Source organism: Vollenhovia emeryi, unplaced genomic scaffold (assembly GCF_000949405.1).
Source record: "Vollenhovia emeryi isolate VEMERY1.0 unplaced genomic scaffold, V.emery_V1.0 DF939169.1, whole genome shotgun sequence".
NCBI lineage: Eukaryota > Metazoa > Arthropoda > Insecta > Hymenoptera > Formicidae > Vollenhovia > Vollenhovia emeryi.
In genome coordinates this window covers 1227978-1240840 of record NW_011967197.1, presented here as the reverse complement: position 1 = coordinate 1240840, position 12863 = coordinate 1227978, and the positions used below count along the sequence as shown (strand labels likewise).

Genomic DNA, 12863 nt, shown 5'->3' with positions numbered 1-12863 from the left:
AAATTGCGATAATTCAAATAAGGCCCGGCGCAGTTTCAAAGTCGCGATAAATCATACTTAGCTTTGTTATGCGGACAGGTTTGATTTACCGAGGTATTTACAGTGCGGTAACTCGAAAATTGTGATTTACACGTGGTTTCCCTAGCGCTGGCAGACGCATAAAACACTATAACGCACGCGGCCTCTTCCTCAATTCCTCAGCTAATACTGATTAATTATGGCATCGAGGAATCGGTGCCGAAATTAAGCGCAAAATTATTAACATTAATCCTTTCCCAACCAGATTACACCTCGAATTGAACGCACCGAAAGTATTAACATATTTAAATAATTCGATAATTATTATATTCGTACGTCGTGCATTTGTAATCAATAATAAACCAATAACGGCTGAATACTCGGTTGATAAGATCGCCAATTGACAAGACCGAAATCGATATGGCGCGGCAATTCTTTGCGATCGCGAGGATTATAAGGTCAATAGAAAACTATTGTCGAGGGACGCGTCTTTTCAGCTCGAGAGCACTCTTTGCAATCGATGTACGCTCGCGGAAAAGGAACGAGGCCGATTGTTTGTTGCGGATGACCGACGCCGACTTCCACAGCAGTCAAAGATGCTGGAAACGCAATAGAATCGGAGCTCTCTTTTTCGTTATCGTCTCATTCGAGACCGAGAGTGTTCGCACGCGTATTTCGCCTTTCGCATCACGTTGGTAGAGCGAGCTCGCGTGCGCTGCCTGAGAATGTCGGGACTATTGCGGGTCGTGCGAGTTGACGAAATTGGCCGGTTGAGCGTATACGCGGACAGTGACGTCGGTCGGTGCGATGCATCAAAATTGGCCACATGGAGAACGTATATCTGGTGAACACGGGATGGTGAATAGCTCAATGAAAAATCGCGCGAGTCTGGCAATTGACTTGCACAAATTACTGAGTGCGTACAATTAATTCAATTGAAGAAAATGAAAAACATACTATAAGGCACACGTGCGAAATGTATACTAAAAAAATAGTTTTCCCAAGAAAAAAACAGAGGGATGAAAGATATAGAATCGTAGAACATAATAAAATGGTGAATAACGAGGCGGATGTCTTTATTGCACTAGCAATAACGAAGTCGTTTTCTTAAGCATCGTTCATTCAGCGCGACACGTTGGACGTCTTCGTTATTACATCGGCAATTAAAACGAGATATCCGTGTCTCCGTCGATATGCACGATGGGCGAAAGGGGTCACCTGGCAAGCCCGGCTCTCGACAGTAATTGGAGCGCGAAGAGTCAAGTTGTATTTCCAGAAGGATAACGGTCGTCAAACAAGAATCCCCGTCCCACGAGCGCGTGGCGTATCGTAATCGATGAAATCTCGATAGGCAGCCTCGGTCTGCGTAGTCTTTTATCTGCTCATTATGAGCTCTCGTAGCGTTACAAAGGATTTCGCCTCCTTACGTAACAATGTCCTGCGCTCGTTTCTTGGATTTTAAAGAGGTCTCCGGCCGAGAGCACTTTACCCGAGCTCGTTGAAGGCTTTGATCTTGAATTAATGTAAGTCAACCGGTGTGGGCACAGCGATAATCGTCCCATCTATATCGAATCGATTCCACCGTTCCAGTCGATGTTCACTGCAACGACGAAAAGAAATTCTCCTCGGGCATTTGTTCTTCCCGCTTTCAGGAACCGTAAGAATCCACTACCGGAGAATCCGTCTTCTCCCTTTATCTCTTTCCTCTTTTTTTTATGCACGGATCATATTAAGCTTCCCTAAAGTGTGTCTTCTCGATAATAGGGCAAGTTATTTATTTTAATTTAACGTCCGCAGACGAGCGAACAAGATTTATTCTCGTTTGTTCGCTTGCGATTGCGATTGTATTCCCTTCAATAGGCATTTAAGCATTGAATTTAATTAAGCTCTAGCAAAGTACAGCTTCCTGTGCGGTTTCGATTCGACTCGAGATTTCCAATACACTGACAGGTTAAATCGTAACCATCGATGAGCTTCCGGCGAACGCTGACAGTAAACACGATTTAGAAATCAAATATCCATCCACGACCCTGATAGCGGGTTAAGTTAATCGGTAAAATAAACACAAGTGATATCGATATTGCCGATGTCGAGATACGCTTGGCATGGAAATGAGGTTGCTCGAGGACAGAGTACACGTGATGTGTGATCTCGCAATGAACGAGTGTAAAAACAGAAATGAAAGACACACGATTCCGACAGGTATTTCATTTAGATATTGCGAAAATGTAACCAAGTTAGCCTTAAAATTTAACCGAAAGGAAAAAATATGATCCAAAGTACGAGTATTGTGGGAAGAATGTGCACCCTCAGAAAGGATTTCTGTTACCGAGACAAAAAATATAAAAAAATATCATAACTATGATTGGCGCTATACCAATCCTATTTTATGATATATTAAAGTGTAACAGCATTGGATCCGGAATTTTTTTCTGTGGGTGTGTGAACGGGTGAACAGGTTGTTTGTACATCTTGAGATTAATAACGGTTTTCGACGCTGACCGGAAATTTTTGGAGAGCACTCGCGAGAGACGGTTAGCGCACGCGCCGAGCGGATGTCTAGAAGCGCCGCGTCCCAAGTTTCGAGGCAAACGCCACACACCTCTCGAGCAGAATTGATTTCGAACTAGGTTACGCGGCATACATATGAATGAATCCGCGCCTCTTTTTGAACGTCCAACTCTGCGGTGCTTGGCGATTCATAGATTAAGTAAAGCACGGGCCGTGGAACACGTCCGTATATACTAGAACGCCCCGCACCTCGACGCATTCCTCTCCTTCGTCGGGGCGGACGTACACTTCACCCAATAAATCTGGCCCCGGCGCTGTATGATCCTCGGCGAGTTTCACACAAGAACGATAAATCCGGACGTCGCATTCGAAAGTCGGTCGATCCCGATACCGAGTACGTTCCCTCCCTTTCTTGCTACCGACTAAGCAGCTGCATCGCTGTATAAACTGACGTGCATTACCAATTCAATTGTTACAAAGTATTATGTCCCAGCGTTTCTTAAGCGTCTTTCGCTTTTCGTAAGAAAATGCGATTGATCGTTTAAAGCTTGCCTCAAATTAGTTAATGGATCCCAAACATTACCATTAAACTTTACTCGGAGCCACTGAATAATTTCTCTTGCTGTACCTTCAATCTTTGCTAAAATAACATTAGATTCTGCCTCTAATTTATTAATGAATCGTAAAGATTTTCAAAGTTAAATAACGTATTTTTTTAATGCCTCTCAGATTATATCAATTTGTAATGCGATAAATTACGGCGAATAATTAATCTTTAATACCGGAACGATAAAATGACGCATTAACACGCGCGTGCGAGAAAATTATAAGAGTCAATGTTAACTCTGTCATATATGTATGTCTCGGTAACTATGAATTGGTGGGAAAGCATCGTGAATAATCCAAGCGATCTAATCGCTCCCACGAGACGCGAGCAAAAAGAGACGACTACGTGAGTTATGGCCGAGGCGAATCTTTCCCTCGCTTACCCCTAGAGTCATATCCTAATCCTTAGCGATGAATTCGTCTACCGTCATATCGTCTCTCGTATGTATATGTGACGTCCGCTTAACGCATATATCGAGCGTCGTGAAATATTTCCCATTAGTGATTAACGAGAGACTATACCTCGTGACGAATGTGCTTCAAGAGAAAGTTTGATAATATAGCAACGCGATCGAAACGCGATAACGAGATAAAACAAACGGGATTCACCCCATTAATTTTCGAGTACACGAGAATTACGTGGTTTTGCTTTTACAAGTTTCCGCTCGCTCGTGGAAAAAGCTGGTCGAGACGCGAAATCAATCCGAATTTTATCGGCGCCACTCATAATGCCACGCTCTGTAATCCTATTTGCCTTGCGCAAAGCTCCGCAGCTGCCCTAATTGCACAGCCGCCACAACGACCAAATATTATACGTCTATATACATATATATATATATATATAGGTATATATGTATATATACATGTATATACTAAAGGCACCTGCATACTTCGTTCAATGGCATTGTCGAGAGACCATGGTGTCGCGCTGGTGCCCGAGTGCACTTCCGGCGGTAACCCCCACAGTTTGCCCGGGACAGGTGACGCTCCATTGTGTCGATAAAATATTGACACTCGATATTTCGCCTCACTCACTCCGGGCTGGTCCGGAGAAAACGTAGAATCCGCCGTACACGTTTACATAAGTGTCGTCCGCCTTTATCTTCGTCGCTCCCTAATCTACTCCCGCGAGTGTGTTACTTTGGTGTATCTCCTTAGCGAGACCTTATCGCGAGAGAGAAAAAAAAGAGAGAGAGAGAGAGAGAGAGAGAGATCTCTACGTTCCGCGTAACTGGCTTTAACTGTATGCCCTTAACTTGTCAGTTCTAATCCTCCGAATCGCTGTGTCGAATTGGTTTCGTTCGCTACTTTCGAGTTGTTAGGCGACAAACGCGCGAGCCGCACATTCGTCTCTGTAGCTGCTTAATATTGGACACTTCTGTTATTTTTCCAGAGTTTCTCAACGTTTTCTTCTCGGTATAAAAATTTCAACTTTTCTTTCCTCGAAAAAGAAATTAGCTGGCAACGTCTCGCGATTTTTAAATTATAAAATATTAAACAAGTTTTATATTTTATACAGAAAAGTAAGATTGCTTTCTTGATCCAGTATCTACTTCATCACCATTTCCTGATGCTTCTTTCCGGATCAACGAGAAAGAAAGAGAGAGAGACTTCTGAAGTTAATATTTTATAAATATAATATCGCGTTATTATAATGCGACATTATTATTATTACTACAGCATTAACTGATCTGAGAAAATCGTATCGCAACACTGTTATAAAAAAAGTTGGTATTAAAAGATAAAAAAGATAAAAAAGTAATACGGGTTCTCTCCTACGCGAATATGCGTCTTTTCTCACTTACCGTTTTGTTCCCCAAATTTTTGACACGGCAGTTGAGGTACGTGGTCTTTCCCAGCAGGGCGGTCACGTTCTTCGAGGCCGATTTGTCGAAATACGGCCCCAATCGTGTGGTCTCTTCCAGAGCATTTTGGTTGTATGTGTCGCTGCTCTTGCTGCTGCCGCCGTATGGCATGTTGTGGCAGTGCACTTCTGAAACACGGAAAGTCGAAAGAAACGTTGTGTAAATGCGGCAATTTCGATGCTGAAGAGGACATTCGTTCGCGGCGACGTATCTTAAAGCGCACGTACGTATTCTTTGTTCCTACGATTGTTCTTGCATGCCGGATATCGAGAAGCGAAACGTAAGAAGCGAATCTCCTTGTATACGACACCGAGTGTTGTCGGCGCGCGCTGCCATTTACGAAACAGCGTTTCAAGTTTTCTGGCAAACGGAGGAAAAGTTGAAAGTTTAAAAAAAAAATGACTCGCATGGCGAGCGAAAATCAGGATGCACGGTGAATTTTTGTCATGAAATTTTAGACTCTGTGTTACATATTTTATTATCCACAATGAAATATGACCTTCTCAGCGAGTTTAAAGCAAATATTTTGTGAAAAAGTTATAACGACAGGGGAAAATTAAAATTAAATAATAAATAGCGGATATGCTATAATGAAAGCGGATATGTATAATGTTTATTCGTTTGTAGTATGCAACAAAAACACTTTATATACGTCATAGAATATAATTATGATATTAATAATAATAACCGTAATAATAATAATAATAATAATAGCAGCAGTATTACCATTGCTTGCATGAGTAGTTACCATATTATGCTAAACTATTAATTACGCTCGTTAGAAAGTGGGGCTTGCAATGCGTAATGGTTTCTCATTAAAGAGCAAGAGTGCGGGAATGCGCAAATACGCAAGTAGTTAATGAAAAAGGCCGGGGGATCCGAGATTTTAATTAAATGCGCGCAGCCGCTGATAAATAAAATTTGACTGGCATAAAGGGAACAATCCACTTATGGTCTTGGATGCGCAAATTACATGACAAATTGCAGAAAGAAAGCTGAAATCGTAATTAGCGGAACGTAACGAGTGCTTGTCGCTACAAGTAGCGAGGCCATTAACCGCGTTGCTCCTTCCCGCTTGACATTTAGAGGTAACCTATCCCCCCAACGATTTCGCTTTCCTGTTTTCCCTCTTTGCATTTCTGTCTCTCTCTCTCTGTTTCTCAGACACAGGAAATAAGAAAATCACTTGTACCGCAAAGATATTTTCGTTGTAACACGGTGATAGCAACGGACAAAGGAAAATGGTGCGTGCATCATGTAACGCGCTTCTTCTGATAAAAGCTGGCTCGCTTAATTCAATTAAACTTGGCTGAATACATCGTAATACCGACAATAAATGAGTTGTCGAGCGGAACAGCAGCAGAAGTAATTTTCTTCGGAAAACAGTTGTAAAGTTTGGGAAACTGTCTAACATAAAATACGATTATCTTATCACAGTTGACAAACGGGAAAATATGTAAAATTTGACGCCATGCATGCAAAATAGTTGAAGAGAAAGTTTACGTCGAGTTTTCACTTTTACTAGCCTGCATCTCGCTTATCCAAACGAATGCTATCTGAAATATATTAATTGTAGGAAAGGAAAGAGAGAGAGAGAGAAAAAGAGAGCGCGGAGAATATCGACCGATTAATGGCGCAAATATTTATACTTATCTCGGATAAACCGAGTTAAGTGTTTTGAACTGCGAGTAAGCTGGCAATAAACTTCTCGAAGCAAAGTATCATCGTCGCGGACACCCCGGGGAGTTACGAGAATTGTTTATCGGTTCAGGAACTTCGGCGTTGAAACGACGACAAAGAAATAATTTTCTCAAGACGATATCATCTAATTTTCGCAAGTTTAAGATAGGTTTGCTTGTTTCAGGCGTATCACGTTGGCGAGTTCCCACGCAGAAATAAATTAATCAGGATGAATCGCGCGACGCGAATATTCCACGTCCGAGATGGACGAAGTAGAATTTGTCGGAATTAAAAACGTAATTTGCAATTACCTTGCTCGGCCATGCGTGCACAGGATGAACCCGACTCGCTCGGCGTCGTCGCTTCAAATTTGTCAAACTCGTTCAAACGGGCTTTAAACGAACCGAGGCGTTCGAAAAGTAGCTAACGCTATACGAATTATTACGCTTTTGTGCGGGCGCAGTTTATTCATCCTCGGCCGACGTGATCGAGAGCGCGGATGTAATTGGCTGTCGTTGCTGCGATCTCGCAGCAGGCCAACTGCTACCGGCGAGCGGCGAGCGGCGAGCGGCCCGGCTCGTTTCCGCCGGGCCTCGCTATCATACGCTAGTTACGCTCTATTGCCAGGAACCCGGCGAGTATATAATCGAATTTCGTCGCTCTTGATTAGGCCGTGATTACGCGGAGGAGACGCGCTCGCGGCTGATGCGGCAAATATTGAATCTCGGCGCGGCGCAGCCGACGCGCATAATCCGACCTGTTTTCTCTTAGCAACGACACTTTAGGCGCTTCCGAACGTCGCCGGTTATCCCCTCGGGTGGCTGGAGAACTTTATCCGCGACTTTCGTATCGCGAATTCTCCACGGCGTTACTCAACGTTAATCCGTTTTCCTCTCTAGTCTCCGATCTCTTCGCGCTTCTCCGCGCAATCAGCCCCGTCGTTAGATAATATTCACGCGAGAATCCTGTCGCTCTGGCATTGAACAAAGACACGAAACGAATGGGGGAACAAAACTCCCCGGGAGCGATGATCAATTATACACCGGAAGCTGTTTAACGGCAGAAATATCAAATACGAGCGAAAAGTAGCCTGGAGTTTAAACGTGACGTTTTCTTTACTAGTGTTCAGTCGGAGCTGTCATAATAATGATAAAATAGCAACGAGCTTTCAAAGTTTACCTTATATTTCTCAGGATAATGAGATATAATTTTTAATTACCAGCGAATTTCATCGCTTGAAATTGTCATATATTTCTTTTATAATACACTACGCGGTTTTTGAATTAACAGCGGTCTCCGATCGTTGCCCCACGCTTTGTATTATTTACGACGTTACCTTTTATGCACGTACCTATATGAAACAAACGCTGCATCGTGATTGCGGGCGCATATAACGGACAAAACTTTGTTCGCAGCGAGTAGCCCGACAAGTTTCTTTATTAAATTTAGCGAAAGGCTACGAGCAATTTCGACGGGTCTGTTTTATTTGGCGACAAGAAATTCGCGCTCCCGCGAAGGGCCGCTAGGATTGGCCAAGTTTGGAACGAACGGGTTACAAGAGCGCCTGGCCATGCTCGTACAATGGGCTCAGGCTAATTTAATTATGAGTCAACGCCATTGACCACCTTTCCAAGACCTCGCAATCTGCCCCATTTCCTCAATTTCCTTTCCTTCGTCCGTTCATACGGCCGTGACCAGCGTTTTGCTTTTAACTTAATTTAAAAGAGATGCAAACTCAATTTAAAAAGATGCGATATACCCTATCATTTAATAGAGTACCACCTAATTCTCTTGTATATAATCTGAGGCGCGTTTCCAACTGCAATTCAATTGGATAACTTGGCGCATTTTTATCCACAAAAATGAATCTTCTTCTGTATATATGGAATTAACGGGGTAATACACAAAGTGGATGCGTCAAGTAATAAAAAAGACCGGGGAGAGAACTAGGAGCGAGCAAATATAATAATCCGACGCGGCGTATTTCGAATCGCCCTGCTCCTCGCCTTTGTTTCTCGTCTACGGTTTCCAACTGTATCGCATCATCGACAAAAATGAGAATTTATCGCATCGAGACTTGCGAAAATGAGCGTAAATCCGCGCGCTTTCTCTTCGCGCTCGGCGGACACGGTAACGTGCCGTCAGATAGCAATGGCAGGTTTAATCGCGATACTTGTAGCGCGTTTATCTCCCTCGATGGTCCATTAAATCCCGTGGCTCCGGATAATATCGAGTTATGGCTGACGAGCCGCGGAATGCGCGCATCAGCGATTCCCCGGCGCATTTCGAATCGGGGTCGAGACGCGCGCTTCGTTTCGATTCAGTGCTACCGGCACACGATCACGCTCCTTCGTGACCTCGAATCAAGAGGCATGGCAACGGTATGCTTTTGCCTTTCGCGATATTTCGCGAAGGACGTATGTAGACACGCGAGGCGGCCCGGTGCAGTGGGTCGCGTCCTTGCAGCCAGATCCTCTCCTAAATTTCGAGATTTTACGATCCGCAAAGTCGAAGCCGCCTCGTAAAATATCCGCGGCGATGGAAAATCGGACAGGATAAGAAGACACAACCCAGGATGGGGCGAGAGACGCGACATCGGGGACGGGATGTAGCGCCAGTAAAAGACTAGGCAAGAAATAGGAGAAATAGAGAGCTGTAGAGTTATCTTTCAATCTACTCCGAAACCTACCCTCGCCCGGGCGAGGTCGCGAGCAGACGCAACGCCGTCTCTCTCTCTCTCTCTCTCCTGTTTTAAAATTCAGATTCACAACTTTTGCTTAAACGCTCGGTAGATATAGACCGGCGGCTACAGCCCCGTCGTCCTTTCGGTTTTTGCCTCAAGCACGTAGCGTATCTCGAGTCTCGCGAAACTCGCGCGAAGAGTGCTCCAACGAACCTTCGCATGCGCACGAATTCAATTATTACTGTTATTACCAACTGCTGTTATAAATCGTGCGATATATATTACCAGGTCCGTATGACTGAAAGCTCATTGGTCTGTACAAGCAGTGTTGTCAAGTTACAGTCTAATTGCCAAATGAGGGAAACATGGAAATAACTTGGAACATGCCTCGCAAGAAACTTTGCTCGATACTGGAGACGGCAGGAGGAAGGCTTGCACGAAGGCTCGCGTCCTACCCTAAATTTTCCTCCTCCCTCCAAGTAAATTGGCCCCGGCATTAGCGGCCCCTGCCGCGATGCAATTCCGACGGCTGCGCCTCGCCCGAGTTACGTAGGCGCGCACCGGCCAAGTTTACCCATTATTGGCCGAGTCCGAGATTACGGACCGTGTTAAAGTTCGGCTTTGCCAATTGATCGCAAGAAATCGCACGTTGCACGTCCGACACGTACACGTGGCCTCCGCCAAGGATTCGCCGCAGGAACGGAATAATTGCCGGGGGAATAAGATTTGCCGCGATAGCGGGGTATAAGCTCGATAGCTAATGTCGGGGGCTAAACCGCTGGTCGAAATCGTGTACAATGCCTACTAATGCCCCATTACTTTATGCCATTCATCTTGTTTCAACTTATTTTATCTTTATAATGCCCCAGCAAAGCCCAATGCCCAAACTAATGCCCGAAAAATGCCTAGTAATGCCCAGTAATGCCGCAAATCTGTACACCGCAATGCCCTCAGCGGTTTACCCCTCGGCTAATGTATTACGGCCGACATGCCGGCTCCCATACCGCTAACAAACGATTTTATATTGTTCGCAGGTAGATACGTCTTAATGGAAAATAAATGTCGCCGGGAATGGTCGTTACTTTGAACCAAACGTTGCGGAAATTACCGAGAGAAATAGAGTGATGTAATTAATAACGCACAACGAGATATTGCACCAACCTAACGTAACCGACCGCTTTTATTATATTTGTGGGGTTTAACACAGTATTTATTTCGTCAAACAGTCTTTATTCGTACACTGAAAAAAATTTCTGGTTGAATATGGACGAATCGGATAATTCCTTTAGGATTTACCAGAATTCCTGTAATCCTACAGAAATTCTGGTAAATCCTAAAGGAATTCTGGTAAATCCTGAAGGAATTATCTGATTCGTCCATATTCAACCAGAAATTTTTTTCAGTGTACGTCTTGGTTCGTCGGAGATACGCCGAGAACTGACGCTCGCGGGCCCACTCGAGAGAAACGCTCGAAAAATAATATAACCCTGTACATTAAAATCAATTGCGTTAATAATTTATTAATTTTATTCATCGAACTAGCTAGCAGATTTATAGTATTCGTGAAATAATTGTATATAGCATATTGTTTAGGGGATACTAGTGTAATATACAAATGTTTTCATGAATTGACAGTTATAGATGCAAAAGGTGCAAGAGATGCAAAATCACTCCAGCATCCCCTTGATTTAACTAGCAATAATATATTTTAATTTATCTTGTATTACGAGAGGAAAGAATTTATGAAAGCTCTAAGCGATCGATAAAAAAATCTTTTGACTCGAGAATACTTATTCGAGTATTGTTCAACGGATACAGTAATAGAGGAAAGTCCTCTATTGTGAGATAACAGGTTTTCAATGTCCAAATTCAATGACCCAACGATGAATTTTCCATTAAACAGATTTCACCCCAAGGACAATAAATTCATGATGGAATCAACAGATGATGGTTAATTTAGCTGAAACTCCGCTATCTCGCAGTAGGAGCCTATCTCGTTATAGGGGATTTTCCTCTAATAATTGCAGATACAGTGAAAAGACTTTAGAGCAACTGTATAAATAATATACTAGATCGTTGTTCCTTTTTTTTCCCGGATAAAATGACGTGATCGATGGGGAATACATAGAGTTGAGCCAAAACCGTTCAAAGTGTGTCGCAAGAGAATCAACTCGGAAGGTTTATGATTGCCCCATGCGTCGGAGTGCGAACTCTCGTGCGCAGCAGGCAAGGATTTTCGATGGATGCAGCGGGTGTGTAAAATGTCCTAGCTGGAGTTCTCGGTTGGTGCCGTGCCGTTCAGGACGGGTCTCGCCGATAAATAAGCTTGACCGTGGGGTGTCATATTTCTTTGTCGCGCCGTTGCGCCAACGCGCTATCTCGCGGTGCACGGCGCGGATATTATTTACGATCCGCCCGGGGGAGATTTATTATGGAATTGATTTCCCGCACGGCCGATCGGATTAATTTTCACTTTCGAGACGCGCGCGAACGCCGATTGGCTGCCATTTGTTTCGCACGCTACTGGAACGAACGAAATTCCCCGATTCTGTTCGGCGTCCATTCCGCGCGAGTCCGTGAGATGAATTTCCGAAGGAGCGTAACGGAAAACACCTATGACGTGGGAGAATTGCAACGTATGTTGTAACAAGATCCGCAGTTGTCTTGGGAATTGTCGCTGAAAACGTGACGAAGCATCTCTAAGCAATTTGCATGATACGTAATGGGCTGGGAAAAATGTCAGTGTATGAGATAATAATAATAGCCACGTCCCGTAGAGAACACATTCGAGTGAGCGACGGATGAAAATGAAAATTTATGTGCATATTTATTGTTTTATACTATTTACTCTCTTATCTCCTGCGCGATGCTACTGGCTTTGGAATAATTTTTACTGTCGTTGAAGAGAACGACGATGACGCTGGCGACAGACCGTGTCGAATGAAACAAAGACCACCTGTGAACGCATCATTAAGTCTTCATTCAATGGCCCGACAACTCGGAATAACGCAAGAAAGCGCGTATTTTTGAGGGCTCATTAGTCTAACGAGCACTTAGTCGCGTATTAGGTGCAAGAAGCTCTCGTTATCGTTCGTCGCCGTCGCCGCCGCCGCACGAGTCGTACCAACAAGAACACCCAAGAAGCTCGACCCAGCGTCAGATATCCGCGACGTGCGATGCTTAGAGAGCTTTAGAAAAGCTGCCTTCAAAGCTACAACCGTACTTAGCCGCGCATATCTCGTTTATAGTTGTTAACGTTGGGTTACGGCATGCAGCGGGACAGTTATCTACTTCGTGGATGGCTCGCGACAGCCTCGCGCAGGGTGATAATCTTCGACAAAGAAAACAGATAACGACACTTAAATGTACACCAGCGACTCGACGCTTATCCCGCAAACGCTTCATCGTTTCTCACGTAAATACTAGTCGCCTCGTTCATCTTGTCGGAGGACAACGCTATGCTGAATTGTCGTCACGCCGTCGAGAGTGAGAGAGCGCCG

At 44.1% G+C, this 12863-nt stretch overlaps 1 protein-coding gene across 4 annotated transcripts in view; it reads right to left on the bottom strand.

The window, feature by feature from the left end:
• The window catches only part of LOC105564046 (lachesin-like), a 302292-nt gene that overhangs the window by 109025 nt on the left and 180404 nt on the right, over positions 1 to 12863 (bottom strand). For all 4 annotated transcript variants that reach the window (XM_012016137.1, XM_012016136.1, XM_012016138.1 and 1 more), the window contains one exon: positions 4941 to 5128. In XM_012016137.1, the coding sequence (XP_011871527.1) occupies positions 4941 to 5128 (188 nt within the window). The remainder of the gene's footprint in view (positions 1 to 4940; positions 5129 to 12863) is intronic.